Consider the following 22,577-nt stretch of genomic DNA (forward strand, 5'->3'; position numbering starts at 1 on the left):
AGAACATAATATTAGGGTTCTTAGCAATCTTTCTGAGGAATGAAAAATTGGGAATCGTTGAAAAAGGCACACATAGAGTCAATAAATTAAGAGTTAAAGTAAGAAGACAAAATTTGTTCCATTTCTTAAGGCAGGCGTTCAAATGGAACAAATTTTGTTATTATAATTGTCATATATGTAGGTAATGATACAATTTTATATCTAGTTTAAAAAACTTCAAAAACTTCCTATATCAAGGGAGATTACAGGCTTCAGTAATTCGGTAGCTGGCCTCTCTCGATCTCGGATTCCGGTAAGGATCTCGACAACCCCATGTGACCTCTACCATCCAATAAAACAGGTGGGGGCATTAAACATTAGGCCGCAAACTAAATATCTTTGTTCTCCATCTAAATCTAAAAACGTTGTGCAATAGATAAATTGTTTTAGTTGAAAACACCTATATTAAGAGCATTATCAAATAACAAATACAGCGTGTCACGCGACCAAACTCGTCGTGCTCCGGCGATATGGTAATATGATAAAACTTCTATCAAAATCCCATTTATCCGAGCTGACAACCGGAGAGTTATGTTTTATATGACGTCGCACCGCGGCCTTCCTATTTGAATAATCAATCGATTATTAATGTCTACCGTCAATGACGGGGCAATATTCTTTGAAACTTCATACAATCCTTGCAAGGGTGCATATTAGGTTAGTTAGGTACCTTATTGTATTGATATGACAAACAGATGGTCCTGTATAATGTCATTTTTATAACATTGAAATGTATATTAGAGTTTACACTTTCGTATGTCGTTTTTTAGAAAGTCATCGTCAGTCAACATCGGTGCCTATCCTATGTTATGAATATAGGCTATCAATTCATCTGCTCGCTTTACCAAAGATAATTTTAGTTGATAATAGATATTATATGTCACAAGTGATACAAAGTAGGTATTTCCCTTCGGAAACACAAGTGCCCTAAATTATACGAGTACTTAGGTATTTCCCGTCTTTCAGAAGTCAAGTTTCTCTATGCATTATGTATATCCCCCTTTTCTTCAAACACTATTTAAGTAGTAGGAGTAAACAATACAATTGAGCTGTATATAATTATATATCACATACATAGATTATTATTTTCCTAGTTTTATCAAAAAGAAGACTATTATTACCATGTTTTACCAGTGCCTTCACTCTAGTAATTTCGGAGTAATATATTAGGTAAGGCCTTGTCTTCAGAGATGCTGGAGCTTTGCTTTCTAGACTAGGTTTGAACTTATTTTTTGGTTAAATTTGTGTAATAATAAACATAATGAAAAGCGGATAAAATTCAAAATTTATTTTATATATTTCTCGGTATCGATAGACCTCATTTACAACCCCGTTTCTTACTTTATACTGTGAAGATCGGTAGACAGTAATTACTACGATTTCAGGATAGTCCGCCGGTTATTGTAACATCGTGGGTTATTGATAATTGTGACCTTTATTATATTGATTGTTTGTGTAGAGCTATGGAGGCGAAGCCGGAGTCTTTGTGTCGTGTCTGCGGTGACAAGGCTTCGGGAAAACATTACGGAGTGGCGTCCTGCGACGGCTGCAGAGGCTTCTTCAAAAGAAGTATAAGACGGTTGGTGATGTGTGATTGTCGCATATCTTGGTGTTGTTCACATAATACAAAAGCAGCTTGACGAGACTCTTGCTTGTACATGACGGCTTGAACACTGGCATTGTATTTATTTACCATGGACTACCTGCACAAACGTCCCTTCTGTATAATATGTCCATCCAAAGGTCGAACTATACTTATTTCAAAATCCTATACTTACATTGGATGTAATCTATCTATACTCACTTATATTGTCAGGAGGTAACATTTGTTTTTAAGTTTGTATATATAATATCATAAAAAAAATGTAAACCCATATTTGCAAATAAAAGTATATTCTATTCTATTCTGATAGACAGCTACATTATTCGCGAGTGCTATATAGGAAAATTATAAACATATCATACATACCTATTAGTCAAACTATCTCAATTTCTGTCTAGCTGAGCGGAACAAATTGCTCTTAAAATACATATAATTCTTGTGTATTTATGTCACATTGTTTACGCTTAACCTGTAACTAGCTGTCTGTTCTGTAACCAGTAATTTGGACTACGTGTGCAAAGAAAATGGCCGTTGTGTGGTCGACGTGACGCGACGGAATCAATGTCAGGCGTGTCGTTTTTCAAAATGTCTTCGTGTGAACATGAAGAAGGATGGTAAGTTGTATGTTCAAATAACAGTTACTTATAGGTATTTGTTTTTTTAGTAGTTTTTTTTGTGTACTGTATTTAAATAGTGACGTACACCTAATGTTCAGATTACGAAGCGCTTTGCAGAAAACTAATTCTGCCTGGTACGAAACGGTGTAATGTTTAAAAATTTTAATTCTGAATCTTTATCATAAATTAAACAGGACTTCAAATTATTATTAAGTTAGTTATAGCGGTAATGTAGCTACTCGTAACAGAGTCGTCGGTTAAAGAAAATTCTTAGGTGTCACTCAATTAGTTGATAATAAACTACTACAGACCTAGAAATATCTTGCTTGCTATGGATTTGTATGCCCGGGGTGCAGGTTAAACCCCAACATATGGCTTAAAAACGGTTAAGATAAATATCGTGAAGAAACGTGGATTCGAAATATTGGAATCTGAATTCGACAACTACAATATCCTAGCCTTCAAGCTACCTTACTGCGGAGATAGCTTACCAAATACACTCCACGGCAATTTCGTGCGTCAACCTTACTAAGTTACACAAGCTCCTATTCTATAAAAGTAAAACTCATCTCAAACAACATTAACTTCTATTTATCGCAGAAAAAAGTAAAAATGAGCGATAGATAGATATTCAATGGTAATCAATTGTGAACACGGCCAAGCACTTGTCTCAATAAAGTATTTATCCAGGGTGGCTCCTCCGTAGCATGTCTTTTCCATTAGGAAACATTTCAAGTATTTGCGGTACACAAGTGTTGGTAAATGGTGAGCGAGAAAAACGCAGGGGACAGACATTTCATCTTCCCTTTCATGTCAACACCCAGCAGTTTGCGTTCACACGAAGTCAAATATCAACAACTTTGTAGCTACAAACCGATCAGGATTTCTATTCATATTTTCTTCAGCAAACTATGACCGGTTTATTTTATCCTAGTATTTAGAAGAGTTTTTTAATAGAATCGCTTAATCGTAGTATAGTATAGTCCTTTACCCTCTAGAAGTAGTACATAAATCACTCTCGTAAACACCCGACCAAGTATATAACTCATATTAAAAGCAGATTCTAATAGAATCAGCATTGATAAATTTTTTAGGAAAAAATTGGTTCATAAATTTCATTAAAAATTAAACAGTTTTTCTTTTGGGGGATCTAGTTTAAAAATAGTAAAAATATTTTGATAAGGTACTGTGTTTTTGTTATCTCATTGATATTTTGTTGTATTTTAAATCATCAAACAAGAGACATTTGTAAAATATGGATATTATCTATAATATCCCTAACTTCTCTCCACACTCTCCATTAAAACGACGTAAGGAAATGAACACGTCTAAAGTAAACACGATTGTGTTAAAAAGTAAACAATACGGTGACTACACAAGCTGTTCTCGACAGCTACCGTTCACACAGATATTTATTTACATATGAAATTGATTGCGCCCCGCTCTACTGATCGTTTGCAACCTCTCGCCTTCGCGACACCTCTATTATCCTGCCGCACTCCCCTAGCAGCGAACTGTTTGCCTATCACTTATAGTTTAGACATAAGTTTTTTGGTATTTATCTTCTCTTATGAACTGTGGTTTATTGAAATACGTAAATGACATATTTTGTAGAGTTGACTTTAAAATGGTTTCCGTGTTCGCGGTTCACGTTTTGAAATTTCTGGCATTGTTTTGTTTTATAACGTTAGTAGGTGATGATAACACATTATTTAATTATCTCTATGTATTGCAGCAGTGCAACACGAGCGTGCGCCCCGCCCGTCTGTCGCCGCACAACACCACATAGCGCTTCAGAAACTTGGCTACAACTTCTCGCGACAACAGCCTTTTCTTCCCAGCCCAGCTCCCCTAGCCTTGTCCACTTTCCCACCTTTACACACATATAATGGTTTGATATCGACCCTCCCCGAAGCGAGTGCACACAACTCGTTTTTAGAAAGACCGCCGTTCCAAGATTTCTCGTCGTCGAGGCTTCCGGAAACTATGTCAACCGATGTTCCGCAGTTGAACCCTTTGTTAAACACTCACGTTGGCGCTCTCAGTCCGCTCAATCCTTTTAAGATTCCGCTATTTTCAGCTTCGCTCCATTACCCCGTACCACATCACGCGTACATACCAACCAGTATATTATATCCTCCAGTTATATCTTCTGGCTCATCAGCGTCGATGGAGAGTAAGTAGTATTACTTTATTGAATAATTTAATTTCAATTACATGTTGCTTATTTACAAAGATTTTATTTTCAAATAGAAAAGCAGGATTCTCAACAGCCGGACAAAATGAAAGATGATGAAGTATCTAGTTCTGAAGAAGCCTGCAAAGTGAATGGTCACCAGGAATCGGAGGAAAAAGATTGTGAGTATACTGACATTTCACCAAACTCACTGGAAAGTATTAACTACTGTACCTTTAAATGAGCACAGCGACCTATTATTCATGTATACAAATTTCAATCTGCGTTTTTGCTCTGCCTTTTAGCTTTGTTTGCGTTAATTTTAAGGCGACTTTACTTTTGATATTAAAATATTGTGAAACTATGTATCGTTGTATCTATCTGAATGCACTTTAGAAACATCCCACTTTGTTCATAGGTAAAGCTCCACCTCATTCATCAAGCGACTTCGAACCTCCAGCGCATATTGTGTCTAAAACTTCCGACAAAACTGTCCAACCTCTAGATTATAAGCCATACACGTTCGTCGACTACCTTAATGATCGCCAGAAAACTGTGCACGCAGTGGACAACACTAAAGACAGTTTTGAGGGCATTACTGACATAGCAGCGAGATTCAAGAAGTATTGTTACAACAATTGGAAACTGGATGAGGAAGTTTGCGGCACTGCAGCAAAAATATTAGTCGCCACAATAAAGTGGTTACACGGAGTCCACTCCTTTGTTCACATGAAGACTAGTGAACAATTTAATTTGTTGCATCATAATTGGAAGGAACTGTTCATTTTGACGGCAGCTGAATATTCCTTTTACTTTGATGAAGGTAAGGGGCAATTTCGGATAATCCAGTGCCTATCTTTGAGGCAACTACGATGTAAATATTTCTTTATATTCACAGATCACGAAATATCGACAATCACTTCAAAGCGGCCTCATATCAAAGAGGAACTCAAAAAGTTGACGTATCTCTTGAAGAGATTATCGCAGTGTAGGCTGGACAGATCTGAATATGACTGGTTAAAATCAACATTGTTGTTTCGTACAGGTAAAGTAATTTTTATATGAGCACTATATTACATAAATCGAAGTTCAATAAATTTATAATTCTGGCCTACGCTGTACGCGTCGTTCAGCGTCGGCTAACGCGGTGTCGCCTTTATAATATAATATTAGTAAACATGTTTTGTTTTTTACTTTGTGCAGATTCCACTGATGCAATATCATCCCACATAGAAGTACTCCAGGACCAGTTTCTATTATTATTACAAAAACACTGCTCCGCAAAAGATTCCACGCGATTTGGCCGAGTCATGCTCCTATTACCGAACATTTGCTGTACGGCCAACAAGGAAACTTTGGAACATCTCCTATTTCCATCGTCTTCCTCAGATGACATGTATACTGTGTTATCGCGGATACTTATGTATACTTCCATGTAAAAATCCATATTGAGGAACTTAATTTACCGTTTTATACTGTAAATTGTTAGGACAATGTTACGGACCAAAATGATGCTGTCTAACCAGCCAATCAATTTGTAAATAGTTCGTTAAGAAATATTCTAGCCTCTAATGTTGACGTCCATTTTAATGGTGACGTTTCGATGATTCGTCCAATTCGAATAATATTCGTTTTACAACACTTTTTTATTGATCTCGTAAATATTATTTGGAAAGTATTTTAAGAAGTAAGTTGGCTTGGATTTAATTTTATAGTTCCTACTCTATAGAAACAATAAGATAATATTGTCTTTTTTTCGTGAACAATTGAAAAAAGGGAGCATTGCGTTACCTTATCCTCATTATAATGTTAATAACTATAGTTTTAAATGCAACTTAATCTAGAGAGAAATTCGGCGATATGTATAGTAATTAATTTAATAGGAACATCTATTTCTAATTACTATTTGCTTTTTTTTTGCAGTGACGATCAGGACACATTATTTTACAATCCATAGACTTTTCGCATAATTAACACGTGTGTGAATATTTAGTGTTATAGTTTAGGTTTACGAAACTTTATACAAGAAAAACATTTCTAGTCATTGTCGCTAGTCATTTAGTTTTATTAAATGTTAAAACTCTTAAGCTTTGACGTGGTTAATAAAGGTAAGAATGATAAGAAACTCGTTTTATTTATATTTAGAACAAAAACTGTTGGAATATGTTAATGCATAGACACCCATTTGCTAGTACCTAGATATATTTTTGTAACCGAGAGTGGTTTGAATTTTGTCGTCCTTGTAAATCCCGACTTGTTCGGCCATTACTAAGTCTATCAATTAATTACATCAAATCTTGTATTTCCTTCGTAAAAGAAAATTTCCTTTGAATACCTAAATAAAAAACCAATAGTGCAACAACTGATGACGATTACCGGTTCAATTCTTAGACCATGAGCCTAAAATACCCTGTTTCCGGGGTGACACGCTAATTTACCCCACGTCGAGGGCACGGCGTGGTTATAATCTATACTCTATACACTAATGTATAAAGCTGAAGAGTTTGTTTGTTTGAACGCGCTAATCTCAGGAACTACTGGTCCAAACTCCAAATTGAAAAAATATTTTTGTGTTGAATAGACCATTCATGGAGGAAGGCTTCAGGCTATAAACCATCACGCTGCGACTAATAGGAGCTAAGATAAAATGGAAAATGTGAAAAAAACCGGGCAGGTATACCTAAATCATAACTTATATCTTCTACCCACGGGGACGAAGTCGCGGGCAATAGCTAGTATAATATAGTCGAACTTCCACCGGCCCCTCTACTGCTAAGTCAGCGCCAGGGTTTCGCTCTCGCGTCCTCTGCGCGAAGCTAAGATACCTGAATAATTAATCAAAAGGTATCACTCGACACTCGTTAGTTATATGATCGATTTTATCGAACTTCCTAAGATAATCTAATCTAATCTAAGATGCTATATGGTCACTAATAACAGGATAGAATATTAGAATATTATGTAGCATTTTATTCAAATCAAAATTACAATAAAAGAAAAATACCTGCAAAGCTTAATACTATTATCCTTAATATAGGATTTTATTTAAGTGTTTCTCTTATCTTTTATTTAAGGTATTTTTGAAGATCTGTTTGCCAGTCGGCAACTATACCCTTTAACCTTTTCCAATCATTTCTGTCCTATAACCTTTTCCAATCATGTCTTTAAGTCTTTAATGTTTGTTTATTTCTAGTTGTTTTTGTGTTGTTGTTGTAGAGTGATGGTACTTTGTCTCTCACGAGGAGCATTCGGCTTGGGGCATTAGCTATTTTATATTCTGTGGCGAACCTAGCCATAAAGAAAACCTGACCTGACCCAAGTGCACACCTACTATAGGTAATCATTGTCATTAATCGATTTAATGTAAATAATTATAAATCCGCCCCACGAAGTAAATAAAGTATTTTATACGTAGTTATATGCAATAAAATAAATATTTATTGTTATCAGAGAAACGCTCATAATTTGAAAACGATAATAGATTTAATTTTATGCCAAATAAATTACGATTGTATGAATGTTTCTCCTAAAACCATTAACGACTGGAAATATACAGAGATACAAAATAAACCAATAAAACATATCCAACAGTAGTATAGTCAAAGCAAACAAAAACATATTCTCCATCATCGCGGAGACACTTATAACCAGGGTACAGAAAATGTCTATCGCAAAATATCCGCAGGCAAACCATAAGTAAAGTAATATTAACTTCTCGTTGTATGTTATTGAGGCAACAAGGAGGATTATATTTACAGCGCACAACAATATTGATAATATTGCATACAGGTGCAGAACAATGTCTGCTGTGACAGGATCCACTCCATGTTCCAATAAGAAGCTTTTCCCTGCACAGAATATAAGTATCAGTAAAGCACTCGGCACTAATCCTGCAAGGGCTATTAAAATTGTCCCAACTTTGAGTGTGACACAGAAACAGCAATTCTTTGATACAAGACAATAGTTATTCAATATACTTTGAACCATTGTAAACGCAGAATTTAAGAAACACGCTACAGGTCCAGGCTAAATTGTTACGCGTAGCGGGTACAATTAAGCCTATTTATTAGCAGGCAGACATTTAGTGATACGAAAGAATTACGAATTCATTTATGTATCACAGTACTTCGTCCCATGTATTAGATAACCATTATCAATTTTGACGTAGATAAATAAACATAAAGTCACCAAGCCATTAAAAAGGTCAGACACTTTCTTCTGTAGAAAATACTCTGTCTTTCTTTAAGGATTTCGACCAGATTTTATCATTTTTCAATATTTTTCTCATTCAGTCTAAGTAGGAAGGACGGTGGTATCAACTTGCAAAACCAAAGTTGGAAGTAATTGTATAGACGGAACAAAAATCAACTAGCTAAGTTTTTTCTAGTAAGTAAATTCTACGAAAAACATTTATGTGTATATTATTCATTTATTTAGAAATAAAAGCTGGATTACGAAACGTTAATTTATACTAAAAATCTTAGCATCAAAACCCGTAAATTTATGAAAGTGACAAGTGATAGACGTAAAACTTGATAGTGTTTATTTCGCGAGTTGTTTGGCGGCAACCGGCAAGTGTTCAAGCTAAGCACGTGACGCGAAAAATGAAGTCGACGAAATAAAATTCAAGAATACAACTTCTAATGCAAAACAATAATTAAATAATATTCAATACAGAGAAGCAACCATCCGGTATAATGTCTGTCGGCACTAAAGTGGTTCACGTTTTTGAGGTCAGTTTTTTTTTATTTATTTACTTTTTTAGAGCGAATATTTAATATTTTTTTATTTGTGACAAGTTTTAAAGCCTACTGCACATTTTAGTTGTAATGAGTACTATTTAATATAATGTAATCAAAAGAAATGGTCTTAACTCAACGAAAATTCGATTATAAACTCTCTTGCTGTATCGAACATATCGAAATTGTAATTTAACGCTTGCGTTATTAGAATAATTAGAATTATGTATAAAAATTGCGACGGTATTGATACATTAATTTTTAATTGCATTTCGTGAATGTAGTACTAGTAAATATGTCGGTATGTTAATAAAGTAACATAACCAAGAAATCTTTATTGTAGGTACATGGTGATACACATTTTTATTATGTAGCAAAATGTAATATTGGAAACCATGAAATCATTTACGAAACAAATATATTTTGATATAAAGTTATCATCTTATCTGTTGACCTCTTAGGCAAATGAATCTCAGGGTCAAGAATTAAAACAACATTATTGTGTACTGAGTAACATCTCGCAAATAATAGATCATTTATACTGAGTCTGATATGCTATGGGGTAAGCCCAATAAACATGTGACAATCAAAAAAGTAATTTAAAAACTCAGTTCTTTTTTATTAAACATCATTTCTTTCAACAAATGCTACATGTGTCATTCATAAATTTGTTAAAACAACATATAACATTGACTGCTGCTTCAATTTGTGCTTTATGCATTGCTAATATGACCTGAGCAGGCGAATTATTGTTCTTAATTCTACTTGCCAAGCAGTGACCAAGACTACATATTTTATTATTATTTTAAACCACTTTTACTGTGGCCTACATATTGACAACTATATTTACATTTGTTATTTACTCCACTTCCAAAGCTTTTTTAAATATTACAAGAGTATTTGCCTACAACACTGACATCAGCCATCAACACTTTCTAATATAATTTCTTTGATTTTAGGGTAATACTAAGAAGCCATGGTACAAATATATCACAGTAGAGGTGCCGATGTTCCTGTACATGATGGCCTATATGATAACAAATGTGATAGAACAGTCATTCTATGTGTTCCAAGCTTGCACCGTGAACCATGGTTACAGTGCTGACGTATGCTACAATATAAGCAACTATGATGAAATCAATAAAGAAGTACAGGTAAAACTATTCTTGTTGTGTTAAAGAAACCTTTACAGAAATATACTAATGATTATCTTTAATAAATTTACGTACTACTATTACAAATCACAAAGCTGAAGAGCTGCCAAATACAAAAACGAAAAAAAAACCGTAGTTGAGCCAAACTAATATCTTTTAGGTAGATTTACCCAAGAAAATAGTATGTGTAAGAATCTTTACACTTTATTCAAGTGTCTAAAGTATGATAGTGTGTCAATATACTAGATGATATACAAAAAATAATAATCTGATACTTGCATCACTATGCTCTGCCTATCAGACATACCTTAAAAGTACCTAGTAAAAATAAGTCATCACTAAAAATGTTATTATTATTTTATCACACCTCCTTCACTGAGATAACAATCGAGATCTGATCTCATCTGGGTATTTCAGTATCTACCGTTAACAACCTTCCCTTTATTTCCTGGTCAGACTTGGGTGAGAGAGTACCTGATCATTGATGTTTGCCAATACGAATTTCATGTTTTGATTAATAGATAGCCAGTAAGCCTGTTAGATAACAACTATGAATCCCTGAACAAACTCTATTATAGAAGCCGCTCTCAGAGAATCCCTTTCCTACAGAGAGATCAAGGCAAAACACATTTATTCACCTTGAACTAAGTAATTTATCTACCAACCTACACTCTTCAAATCCATAAATTTTCTTTGTATAATTTCAGGTAACTGTATCAACATTCCACCAGTGGAACGGCGTGGCAAGTCACGTCGTCCCGTTGCTACTCGCGTTTTTCTTGGGCTCCTACAGCGATAAGCGCGGTCGCAAAATTATATTACTCGCCGGCCTACTTGGAAAACTGTATTTTTCAGCTATGATAACCTTGAATACGGCAAAAGGTAAGCAATTAAACTCAGCTGTAAGAAACAATGATAATGCATGCGGAGATTAATTATCGGTTTCGTTTCATGAATAAAAGTATCGGTAGGTAGGTACACACATGCATAGACGAGAATAATGTTATTTTTAATCTTGTGCTTAACAGTTACGGACAAGAAATGCAAGAAATAATATAACTACAATATACACCATTACATCCAAAAAAAAAAAATCGAGTCTTCATTATTTTAATCATATACCTATTATTGTTATAACATGTATCCATGGCGTAAAAGTCAACGTAGATACCACCAAGTATTGTACATTGTGCGCAATAACACAAGGTCTAATTACGTGATGTCACGTCAGCTATAAACAAACGTACTGATTCATTTGATCACTTGTTATCTGAGTATTTGTCCCGAGACTTTTGCAACGTTATTAATCTTATTGATGTTAAATAACCGTTTCGTAAATATTTGTCGAGATAGATGCTCTATCATAGCGCTATATTAGCTCAAATGTAGATAATTTTATTTAATTTCATCTACGAGTACTACAATAGTATAGATCTAAAAATAATTACAATAGTCGAGGATAACTCATGTACGTGTTCTATAAAATCAATTAAATTTCTGTAATTCGTATAAAGCTGTACGTACGTAATTACCTATATACCTATTAGTAGAATTTATCCTTGCGTATTTACGATTAAGTATATTAAAATTTATACTCAGTTTCAACAGTATTAAGTTCACGAAATTTGTTTGTTTCCTCTTATATCTGTTAATTTCAATTAAAACTACCAAAACTGTAATTATTTATGCCACGGACGACTATTTATAGACATAATATTATAAATATTTTCCGTTTTCGGTAAAATGGATCAGTCCGACCGTCTTATTAAATAAGACAATTCATCTAAGAAAAACAAAATGATTTGATATTATCTAGCAATATGGGTTAGTGTGTACTTATTGATTTTATCTAACTAGAAGATTGTCAAAATCTCTCAGCATATGATAAATGTAGATATGTATCGAGATACTAAGGGTTATACCAAATACACAAAGATATGGAGATTATTAAACTTGTGACGTACACAAGTACTATAGTACCTACTAGTACCTACATATAAAATCGTTTTGGTAAGAACCTGAGCGAATGTAGGAAAATACAGTCAGACGATGCTCAGTATTGGCTCAAAGGCACTCATTAACAGTAACGTACAATCGCATGCACATTGACTTGATTAATTGACCACGTTTTAGTAGGTACTTAACTTTGATGGCAGTAATAATTACAAGATCGCTGAAGACTTAAATACGATTAATACTGAGTACTGTGATACTGTGTGTGAGAAAACTTACATCGAATCGACGATGTTTCCCTGCTGCACTACAAATAAATCTCGATTCAAGCGTTTAATATAATTTTCTTTCGTCTTCTTATCGTTAGAATATAATATACCCACTATCAGAATAGTACAAGGGAATCAGTCTAACCGCCATGGACAATAGAAACCGAAATCTTTATTTTCCCGTATTATAATTCATTCAGACCAGTAAATAAATTCAAGTAATATTTGACATATGTTTTCAGCATGGCCCGTGGAATACATAATATACACAGCAGCATTCCCGAGTGCCTTAACCGGAGCCGACCTAGCGATATTCGCTGGCTGCTTCGCCTACATAGCTGACGTTTCTTCCTTGAAAAATAGAACGTTAAGAGTTGGTATTCTAGATGTCGTTTACTTAAGCACAATGCCTTCTGGAGTAGCCTTGGGTAAGTTTGAAATAAAATTATTTTTGAAAGAGGTGGTTGTGCATTCTGCCTTCTTAACATCCCCAAGTATATATATTTTATGCCCGCCATGTAGTTTCCTCCTTTTTTCTCCCACTGCTATAGGCGTCCCCTTTCTGGTGGCATTTTCTTAATATTTTGTGAAGTTGATAGGTCACTAAAACCCTCTCATAAACTGTAAAGCAGTTCTGTTTGTAAATTTCTATTGTTCATCTAATTATCTAATATTTCAAATTTTCGCTCTGTTAGACTTACAGATTTTGACTCATGATGATGCTCAACCAATTTTAAACACCTGACTTGAACTTACTACAGTGCAAAGTTTACAAAATACGTTCGAAAGAAATCTTAGTTTACAATTGTGATTGAGTATTTGTTTTTACAGGTAACTTACTATGGAACAAAGTGGTCGACCGATCGTTCACAACAATGTTTGCGATCAACACATTCCTCATGCTACTAGCTACGTTATATACTTTGATATTTCTGGAATGGCAAACCAGGCCCGAACAAAAGTCGTTGAAACAAGCTGGTATCAAAAACCCAGTGAAGGATTTCTTCGATGTGAAGAATATAAAACATACGCTTACGACACTAGCACAAAAGAGGCCGAATAATCGGAGGCTATTCTTATGGTTTCTTTTGATAGCAATGGCATTTTATACGTTTCAGAGAGGTAAGAACCATGATTATAAATAACCCATTTCCCCGTGATTCACACGAAGACATCAGATATCCCGATTATAAAACCCTTACCAACAACTATATGTTTCACTACTTTAATTTCCATTACTCCTTTCTACATATCGATAAACCAGTTTCGTTAACATATACAAATTTGTAACCCACCGGGGGGTGGGTTACGAAATTCCTAAAAATAAACATGGATTGCAGTACGATATTCAGATAGTAACTTCTGGAGATTCTTACTAGTTCTTCACCATAAGAATTACATTTTAACCGTGCACCTAGAGTTACAACGTTTTAAAATTGCCTGGCCAACTTGATACAAAATCATCTGATTTTAATTTTGCAAGGTATGATTTATATCTAAGATACATTAAGCTTACACAGCACTTATTTGTTTCAGACGAGCGGCCGGTGATGTATTTATACACTACAAAAGTATTTAAGTGGGACACAACAACATTTAGCAACTTCAGGACATATCTGAGCACCCTGTACGTCATAGCTATGCTGTTTGGTATCCCACTTATGACTAAAGTATTCCATTGGAGAGACACAGTTAGTACCTAATGATAGCGTCGATTCTGTCACACTTCACTTAAATCTTACCTTGATCTAAACTATACCTACCTTTTAAAAAGCACAGGTTACTTAGTCTAAACATACCTACTTAAGGGACTTGAAGACTTAAGATATTTTTTTGAAGGCCAGAAATCCAGTATAGGAATAACTTCAATGTTTCGCTATAGCTATTCCTTGGTTTTCGGTTTATTAACTTTGTGTATGTTACTTCCTAAATAATGTTGTTATTGGTATTTTTTGTACAATTAATTTACCATATTAATCAAGGTTAAGATACTGTATTGATCTGGTGTAAAATACAAAGTGCACTCATGTGGTGGTTAGTGGACCAAAGTAATAACCGCACACGTGGGGTCGAATAAATAAAAATTTATTTAATCAAATCAAATAAAATCGTAATTATTTCTTATGTTCAGAAAAACTCTTAAAGTTAATTAGGTACCTACTTTTAAACCTTGATAAGTTTACGGTTTCAATTGTAATTGACTTCAGCAGCAATCACATTATTATGAAGTTGATATCGAGCAATTCTTGCATGAAATTATCTTACTGTACTTTATGACCAATTCGCCGGACTATCAGAGTAATCAGAATCGTCGATTCGATGCGCTTGAAATCGACTCATGGGTATAACTGTACCTAAGTACATACTCATTTGGAGACATATATCAAATATTAGGCCTCTTCTCTCACCTACAAATATAAATTACCGGAACTTTTCTTGTTAGGTAGCTATTAATTGTAGATAGATAAGATGGAAAAGTTTTGAACAATAACTTTCGTGGGGATTATTCAGTATTAAATGATTCACCGATTTTCTCACGTATATTTACCGGGATAGCCCTACTAATTTCGGACTAAATCGGAGACTTATAATGAGCCGCCGCGTCAGTGCCATAAAACGCGAGAGTAAACCGTTGCATCGTTTAATAATAAATAGTCCTACCCTGCCTACCAAGTTCATGATTTTCCCGCTTTACGATCTTGCTGGAACCCTACCACAACAACAAAGTTTACTGTTGTGTTATTTCAGGTCATAGTAATGCTGGGAGCGTCTGCCCATATATGCGGTCATTTGATATATGCTCATGCTACGACTGACAAGCTGATGTACGTGGGTGCGACAGCGGCGGCCCTAGGGCCGTGTGTGGCCCCGCTAATACGATCCATGACCTCTAAAGTGCTGCCACCTGCTGAAAGAGGTTGGTTAATTATATAGATAGAATTGTCAATCTTTAAGACGCACAATTTGAAACATATGACATGACTCAATTACCGCCTATGATAATGGGAATATTAATTTTACCTTGAAAAATCGTCAGCTGCTCAGAATACGGAAATACTTTTTGTTAATATTTAACTAGAAGCATTATACAGCTTTTTTTTATTATATGTTATGTCCATAAAAGTACCAACTGAGTAAACTTCGACCACCGGCATTCTAAATACCAAAGCCAGCAATAAAATTACTTTAGGTGTTTTGATTACTAACTAGAAAGAAATCAATAAAATTGGTTCAACCAAAACAACCAACTGGTTTGGGCATGTGAGAGTAACAAACATCCGTTCATACTTACTCTTAAAATGTAAGGTTAAACATAATTATCTTTTTCAAATGAAGTTATATTATAATCAGTTGTCTGAGTTCCTGCAGTTAAAGTCTATTTTCTGTACCACAGGTGTAGCGTACGCCTTCTTGTCGGTCATGGAGAATGCTGTTGCGATGTTTGCGTCCATCATATACTCACAGCTCTACAAAGCCACGCTCGACACAGATTTCGCTAATTCAATATTTTACCTCACAATATCGACGCAAGTCGTGGTGTTTACTTTAATATTGTAAGTATTTTGATTTATTGCCATAGTGTAAGTAGTATATTACGTCCCGTTCTTTTGTAATAAATAAAAAACAGTTACATTAAAACGTGGTGGTGACTACAGCAAATCCCCCCCTTATGCAGCACTCAGGACCGGGATGGTTGGCGCTCTTTGGGGGAGGCCTACTTTCAGCAGTGGACGGCAATAAGCCGAGATGATGACGTAGCTTTCGAGTACAATAATGTCAATTATTGAGATAAAAACAAACGAGACAATACAATGTTTCAATCTACTTTCATACATTTTTTATCGAAATCGGTTCGTTTTTAGCCCGGAAATGGTAACTAAAAGGTAAATAGACAAAAATGTACAAATACGTACAGTGGCTCTCATAACGCATCTAATTTTGATGTTGGCTTTTGCTTCTAAACAGCGTATCAGTCACCTACTATGATTTGTATCGTCGATTTCAAAAGTTACACTTCGCAATCGTGTTTGAAATCCGAATCTAAAAAGGCTTCTTGTTTCAGTTCAATGGAAATTATGTTAAAAGGCCGTCCATTAGAACCTATTTACGAAAAGGACGAAGAAAGAAGAATATCAACATCATCATAACATACAAATAAAACTATACAGCTAATGTTCCGACATTTATTGGTTAGTATACGGTTTTACATTATTTATGAAGAAAAAATTACACTGGAAATACTAACCTAGTGGCTAATACACAGAAATACCTCTAAACGACAGTATGTATTGATAAATGAAACATTAGAGTATGTAAGTATAAAGTGGTAATCAAGACAGAGAATCATAAAACTTTGATACGTAGCATATAATGCAGTTAGTGAGAAATGTATTCCAATTTATTTTGTGATAATTTAAGATATTATTTTTAATGTTATTTGAATATTAATCAATTCGAGTGGAGTATTGCTAAATCAAGATTTTTTGTCAACTTCACCAACTGTTAGTTAAATCGTTGTTACAAATAAACTATATTTTATTAATGATTCCTGCCTTTTTATTCTACCACGGAGTATATAGAGATATAGAAGAGAGATATTTAAGAACATGTTAGATATATATTTAAGTCTATTACAGTAATTAGTACAGCAAGTAAAAGCACTTCCCGTTTGTCTTAATCTTAACTCATAAGATTGGATCGATATGGAATATAATTATCGTGTATTTAACTAGGTTTCTGGGTGGTTTGAAAACCCTATTGGATCGGGTGGATGTGCTGCTGTCAGATACTTAACATTTAAATTAATTCTAAGGCGGTAAGAAGTTCGCCGGATCAGCTAGTACATAATGATATTTTGTTACTACAGACAAACAGTTCGAGATTCTTGTAACATCAAAACAAATTACCATAATTTGACACTTCAATTACTAACATCGAGAGTGAAGGAACAATAATTTTTGTTACCTCCTAAACTTGTCTAACACGCTGCTATAGAAACGTGTAACAAGATTAAATTAAAAAATACCTAAATCTAAAAGTATGATATATATATATTAGCCCTGTATTCTAGTCTAGTAACCATAGCTATTTGGCTAACCTCACTGATATTTTTATAATAAGAGACAGACAAGTCTTAAATGCAACCATTGTGATTTTACCACAAAATAGACATGAACGATTACACATATTCTTACACCTAGATTTATGTCACTACACTGGTTATTTTACTTTTGTCTTATCCTCTCATTGACTATTCAGAGTGAGCGCATTAAGTGCAGCCTCTAATGACATCCTTAACATACTTAGGCCATAAAAGTATAAGTCACAGTAGAGATTCATAAAATTGGAATGCAGAAAAAGAGTTAAAAAACACTGATCTTAATATTTTAGCATAGATATTAGCACAGTTACATCTGTGATAATCTTAATAATAAACAGTTTTAAGAAAAAGTATAAGTCTTTGTGTGACACATGAATGGTCACTGTGTTCTTGTTAGGAACAACGATGATCGCATGTTAGGGCATCCCAATCCAGCCCGCCAGATACTGCTCAATCTCCACACGAGCCTCTACCAGCTCACTGGAATCATTCTCACTTGGAGGGTACATGTTGGCACAGTGAGCAGTGCCTGAAACAAAAAGTTTTTATTAGGTTGCTTCTATGTATCACCAATACAATATATAAGCTTATAACAAATGTGAAAAATTTATGAAATGTGGTGTACATACCTCTAATATAAATAGCAGGAGCATCGTTGTCCTGAGTCTTGGTGATTCCCAGTGCGTGCCAGGGGTCCACAGAGCCGTGAACGAACACCACGCGGCTCACAGCTATATCCAGAGCACCATAATTGTTGTTAGTCCAGTCCGCAGAGGCATCTACGAATGCCTCATTGTACCTGAACATGATTAACGTTGGTTAATAACCTGGAGAACGGTGACGATTTTCATTAGAATAAATACAGTAGTAGCACAGTAATACTCGCATTCATTATCAAAGTTCATTACACCCATCTTATCAATTTATTCTGTTTATTGGTAAATTACCTATGATAAATGTTTTGAAATTATCGCACTCTCGCCTAATACTTACTTCTTGCCAAAGATATCCTCACACTGTTGTATGAAGAAATCCAGATTGAAATGATCACCAAACACTTCAACTTCCGCTGATGATGTTTGATAGAATCCAAATTCAGTGCAAGTCTGATACATCCATTGACGAGCTGTGAACACATCAATATTTAAAAAAATATACACCTGTAGTTTCGATATGAAAGAACAAATCACCATAAAATCATGAAGAATATACAATATATTTTATTATTTATAAAAAGCCATAGTGCAAACCTCCTTCGGAACCCCAAGACATGTTCCTCAATTCCTCAACCATGTTAGCATAGCTGTAGTCCAGACAAGTTTGGTTGGTTTTATCTAAAATGATTGAATTGTACGCAGCCAGTTTCTTGTATGCTGGTTCAGATCCTGGTGATGTTAACATGCTACAGACCTGGAACAAGGATTATATTAAAATTTGGGAGTCCTTTCTATTGTATAATACTAGCCTATAATGCATCATGCATCATAATCGAGTGCACCAGTGATCATTGAACACTTACAGTATTGATGGTCAGGTTTTTGTATTTAACATCAGCACTGATTCTGTTATCCTCATTGTATTGTACCAAGTCTGCAAAGTCATCAGCGATGGAGTTGTAAAAATTCTTGATGTCATTGGGCTTAGCATTTTCGAAGGGCTTGCAAACTCTGTAATAAAGAAAATGAGCCTTCATAAAGTAGATTACATATAGTTCATGTGTAATATGTTCAGTATTGTTCTATTGACATTATCAACTACAATTAAATTATATTTTCACCTACCTAAACTCCTTTTCAACAACACCAGGGTGATGCTCCATCATATCAACTACCTGCTTGTGAGCAGTCTTTAACTCATTAACACATTCCTCTCCACCAGTTTTTTCCCGCAGAGCTTCAACAACAACTTGATAGTATTCTGAAAACAAAATAAATCTTAGAATAGATTCAATCATTAGACAATGCACAAAAGATATATAAATAAGAAATAGAATACAATACCCATGAAATTAACTTTAGCCAACAATGGGCCACTTGATGACACTGCTGCATGTACCAAGTGAGGATACTTCAGCCTCAGCCAAGCCGCCAGAGACCCTGGATAGGAACCTCCAAACGCGATCCAGCGGATATCACTCCGTAACTTGTATTTATCATTCATGGCATTGATGAAGTTTGCCAAGTCTGCCAGAGCTTGGTAGGATGATAAATACTGTAAGTTCTTGACACTAAGGTCTCTGCACAAAGGAAAAATCATTACTGTAGAATTTTTAGAGCGGTGTGTTTTTAGATTATTATTATAATGCCCAAATTAATGTAGTTTAATCAAGACTATTCTAACATCAGAAACAAAATTTGGGTCTAATTGAGAATAAGACTTACTCAGTTGGATGACTTTCTCCATAATAGCGATGTTCCAAGTTAATGCAAAGAGCATTGAATTTTTTAGCATAATCTATCCAGGCTCCTTTGACCATCCACCTGGCATCAGCCGGCCCTTCCCCACCAATCATCAAGAAAACAGGGCCTTGGTTTTTGAAGTCAAAGTAACTATCATTCACAAAGTATCGCTGCGAAAGAAACAAGAGTAGTGTTCTTACACATTTTCTTCTTTTTATTAGTTATTAAAGAAGTTTTGTAAGTGAAACATTGCTTATACAAGCTCATAAATCTCACATAATCCATTCCTTGCCTGAATAAGAAGCACATAAGCAAAACCTTTTTTTGTATATTTCACAATGTACTTTACTCATAAAATGCGTCAATCATTTGGCGTGATGAATAATTATGAATAGTATAAAATATTAAGCTCTAAATTTACAAAACGGATAGTTCATAAATCGTAATTAGCCCGGTAAAAAAAGGAAAAAATCGAATGTACCAGGCTTGATAAATTTTTGTAGAGGTCTGAAGAAACCTTTTTTATCTAACTTATCCTTGTTGGGTTATTTCACGTTAAGATGGCCCCAAGTTAAAGTCTAATCATGAGTATTTTTAGAGCAATCCATAATTTAGAAACCTTAGGCTTCACTTTAAGATACCTTAGTGAAAATCGCGATCTGGAGACCTACCAACATGTCTTTAAGTAGGTAATATTATTGCGGGTGTTTTAAAGAAATAAACTACAGCATGTATTTGAACATGCTTCCACACCATAATGATAAGCTTTAAGGAGTGAGTTACTATTATTCGAACTACCGTTTCTATCATTATTTAGTTTCAGCCGCTTTAAAAAAGGAGGTTATTTAATGACGATTGTAATAGTTGTTCCTAAGAAAATATTTCATATACTGTTACCCGTTAAACAGGTAGCATGTCTCTTACCATGTTTTACGTGCGCAATAATAAAGCAACCGCCGATAAAAGCCATATGCTTTAATATTTACTTGAATGGATAATCTAATAATGCTTTAAAATTGTTTCCATCATTATTACTTGATAAATTCGAGAATTACGGTACTATATGTCTTTCACTACTCTTCAAGGCTAACTGTTAAGTATTGGTATTGGTATTAGTGGCACCTCCATATTCTTATTTAAGTTGCTGTTGCCTTTTTTTGAGTGTTGGCCTATATTGCCTAGCTAGGTATTTACTGTGTCTTGTATAGCTTTTGTTCTTAATTTATAGGTGGGCAAGTTTAAATTTGTATAAACACATCCAAAACAGCTTCTTAGCTCATCTTTAGAATAGAGTAATATTCTTTTTGTCTGTCAGGTCTGTCCTAAGATTCAGGGTGCTATCAGGGTAGTATCAAAAAAACCCAAAAAATATGATAATGTATTTACTACCCAAAAGATATGCACAAGGTATACTCAAGGTATTATCTCAATCTAAAAATACTAAAATGGTCTAGGAGCTGGAGACCTGTTAGTCCATAAGTCTGGTGAAGCAGTCAAGCAGTCCGAGGCAAAGGCAGACTGCAGACACCATGTTAAAAATAAACTACCGGATGCAGCTAGGACAGCGGAAGTAAGAGTGTTATACATGGAGCAACTGCCTATCTGACCTTCCGAACCTAGTTATCTGGGCAACACAATACCCTGAGTGAGTGTGAGAGTGTTTGTAGTTGTCATAGCAGGGTGGCCGGCCAGCATTACTATCCGAGAGTGTAATAGATAAACCGTGGAGGAAATCTGGCAATTTACGCTGTGGAAATCTGTAGACCTGGTTGATAGACTTCTGTTGTTCTTCTGTTCAATCTATTCTGTTCCTGTGATAGGTGATAGGCAAGTGAATATTACTATTTTCACAGTATTATGAAAATTTAAGTGTTTTGTTATTTATTTGTCATTCCGCCCCTAAGATGACCCACTATTATTAACATTGCTTTTTTTTTTATTTGCGCAAAAAATAAAATTTATAAAAAAAAGATTACCTGCTTCCAAGTTCTTACGTCCGATGGGCTTGAGTGGTCCAACTTTTGTTTGAACCATTGTGCTGGTGGTAGGGTCTCACCATTATATCCTCCAGGCCCTCCCAAATTGCCACCTTTGCTTCGTCCCAGTCGGAAATGCTTACCGCCATGTACTTCGTAGCCCAAATAGAGGACCAAAAATATAAGAATAAGAGACCGCATATTTCTAACGAAAGGAATAAAACGTTACAGCTTATTACTGGTTTATCTAAAGTACTCTATTATTTAGTTTGAACTCTAATAGCGAGTCGATAACCTTTGTAAAAAAACATAAACACCGGGAACGGCCGACACTGACAAAGGTTTATGAAAATTTACGTATGTCGCAGAGTGTTGTCAGTGTATAATAAATAATGTTGCCAGGCAGAAACTTAACGAAACTACCGCTTCGAGAAATTATCGATTTTTCGAAAAGGTTGATCCGACAATTTTCATTACTAATCCCCTATTACTAAATAGCGTAATAATATTGAATTGCTTCTGTTTCAACTCAAGTAGTTTCCTATTACCTT

General features: G+C 34.8%; 3 protein-coding genes across 3 annotated transcripts; 2 read left to right on the top strand and 1 right to left on the bottom strand.

Moving 5' to 3' along the window:
• Nucleotides 1-404: 404 nt before the first annotated feature.
• Nucleotides 405-6,620, top strand: LOC113496144 (nuclear receptor subfamily 2 group E member 1-like). Its single transcript, XM_026875269.1, has 7 exons — nt 405-1,618; nt 2,141-2,256; nt 3,995-4,435; nt 4,513-4,617; nt 4,854-5,258; nt 5,334-5,480; nt 5,639-6,620. Exons 1-7 carry the CDS (start codon nt 1,503-1,505, stop codon nt 5,872-5,874), a joined length of 1,566 nt encoding a protein of 521 aa, XP_026731070.1. The 5' UTR covers nt 405-1,502; the 3' UTR covers nt 5,875-6,620.
• A 2,354-nt stretch (nt 6,621-8,974) lies between these two features.
• Nucleotides 8,975-17,096, top strand: LOC113496075 (proton-coupled folate transporter). The gene is made up of 9 exons (XM_026875174.1): nt 8,975-9,168; nt 10,134-10,328; nt 11,036-11,210; nt 12,793-12,978; nt 13,382-13,672; nt 14,087-14,241; nt 15,299-15,467; nt 15,945-16,104; nt 16,614-17,096. The coding sequence occupies exons 1-9, from the start codon at nt 9,133-9,135 to the stop codon at nt 16,696-16,698; spliced, it is 1,452 nt and encodes a 483-aa protein (XP_026730975.1). The 5' UTR covers nt 8,975-9,132; the 3' UTR covers nt 16,699-17,096.
• A 52-nt stretch (nt 17,097-17,148) lies between these two features.
• On the bottom strand, nt 17,149-22,444 carry LOC113496074 (putative serine protease K12H4.7). Its single transcript, XM_026875173.1, has 9 exons — nt 22,027-22,444; nt 20,033-20,220; nt 19,652-19,887; nt 19,433-19,568; nt 19,171-19,318; nt 18,902-19,061; nt 18,645-18,777; nt 18,281-18,450; nt 17,149-18,180 (listed from the first exon to the last, which is right to left on the bottom strand). The coding sequence occupies exons 1-9, from the start codon at nt 22,225-22,227 to the stop codon at nt 18,068-18,070; spliced, it is 1,485 nt and encodes a 494-aa protein (XP_026730974.1). The 5' UTR covers nt 22,228-22,444; the 3' UTR covers nt 17,149-18,067.
• Between the last annotated feature and the right edge of the window lie 133 nt (nt 22,445-22,577).

This window comes from Trichoplusia ni, chromosome 7 (genome assembly GCF_003590095.1).
Source record: "Trichoplusia ni isolate ovarian cell line Hi5 chromosome 7, tn1, whole genome shotgun sequence".
NCBI classification, from domain to species: Eukaryota; Metazoa; Arthropoda; class Insecta; order Lepidoptera; family Noctuidae; genus Trichoplusia; species Trichoplusia ni.

Coding starts and splice junctions, on each gene's coding strand:
- LOC113496074 (XM_026875173.1), bottom strand. CDS start 22,227: ATGCGGTCTCTTATTCTTATATTTTTGGTCCTCTATTTGGGCTACGAA. Junction 19,062..19,170: donor AAAACCTGACCATCAATACT/GTAAGTGTTCAA, acceptor TCCTTGTTCCAG/GTCTGTAGCATGTTAACATC. Junction 18,181..18,280: donor TCCTGCTATTTATATTAGAG/GTATGTACACCA, acceptor TTTTTGTTTCAG/GCACTGCTCACTGTGCCAAC.
- LOC113496144 (XM_026875269.1), top strand. CDS start 1,503: ATGGAGGCGAAGCCGGAGTCTTTGTGTCGTGTCTGCGGTGACAAGGCT. Junction 1,619..2,140: donor TTCAAAAGAAGTATAAGACG/GTTGGTGATGTG, acceptor TTCTGTAACCAG/TAATTTGGACTACGTGTGCA. Junction 4,436..4,512: donor CTCATCAGCGTCGATGGAGA/GTAAGTAGTATT, acceptor ATTTTCAAATAG/AAAAGCAGGATTCTCAACAG.
- LOC113496075 (XM_026875174.1), top strand. CDS start 9,133: ATGTCTGTCGGCACTAAAGTGGTTCACGTTTTTGAG. Junction 11,211..12,792: donor AACCTTGAATACGGCAAAAG/GTAAGCAATTAA, acceptor ATATGTTTTCAG/CATGGCCCGTGGAATACATA. Junction 14,242..15,298: donor TATTCCATTGGAGAGACACA/GTTAGTACCTAA, acceptor GTGTTATTTCAG/GTCATAGTAATGCTGGGAGC.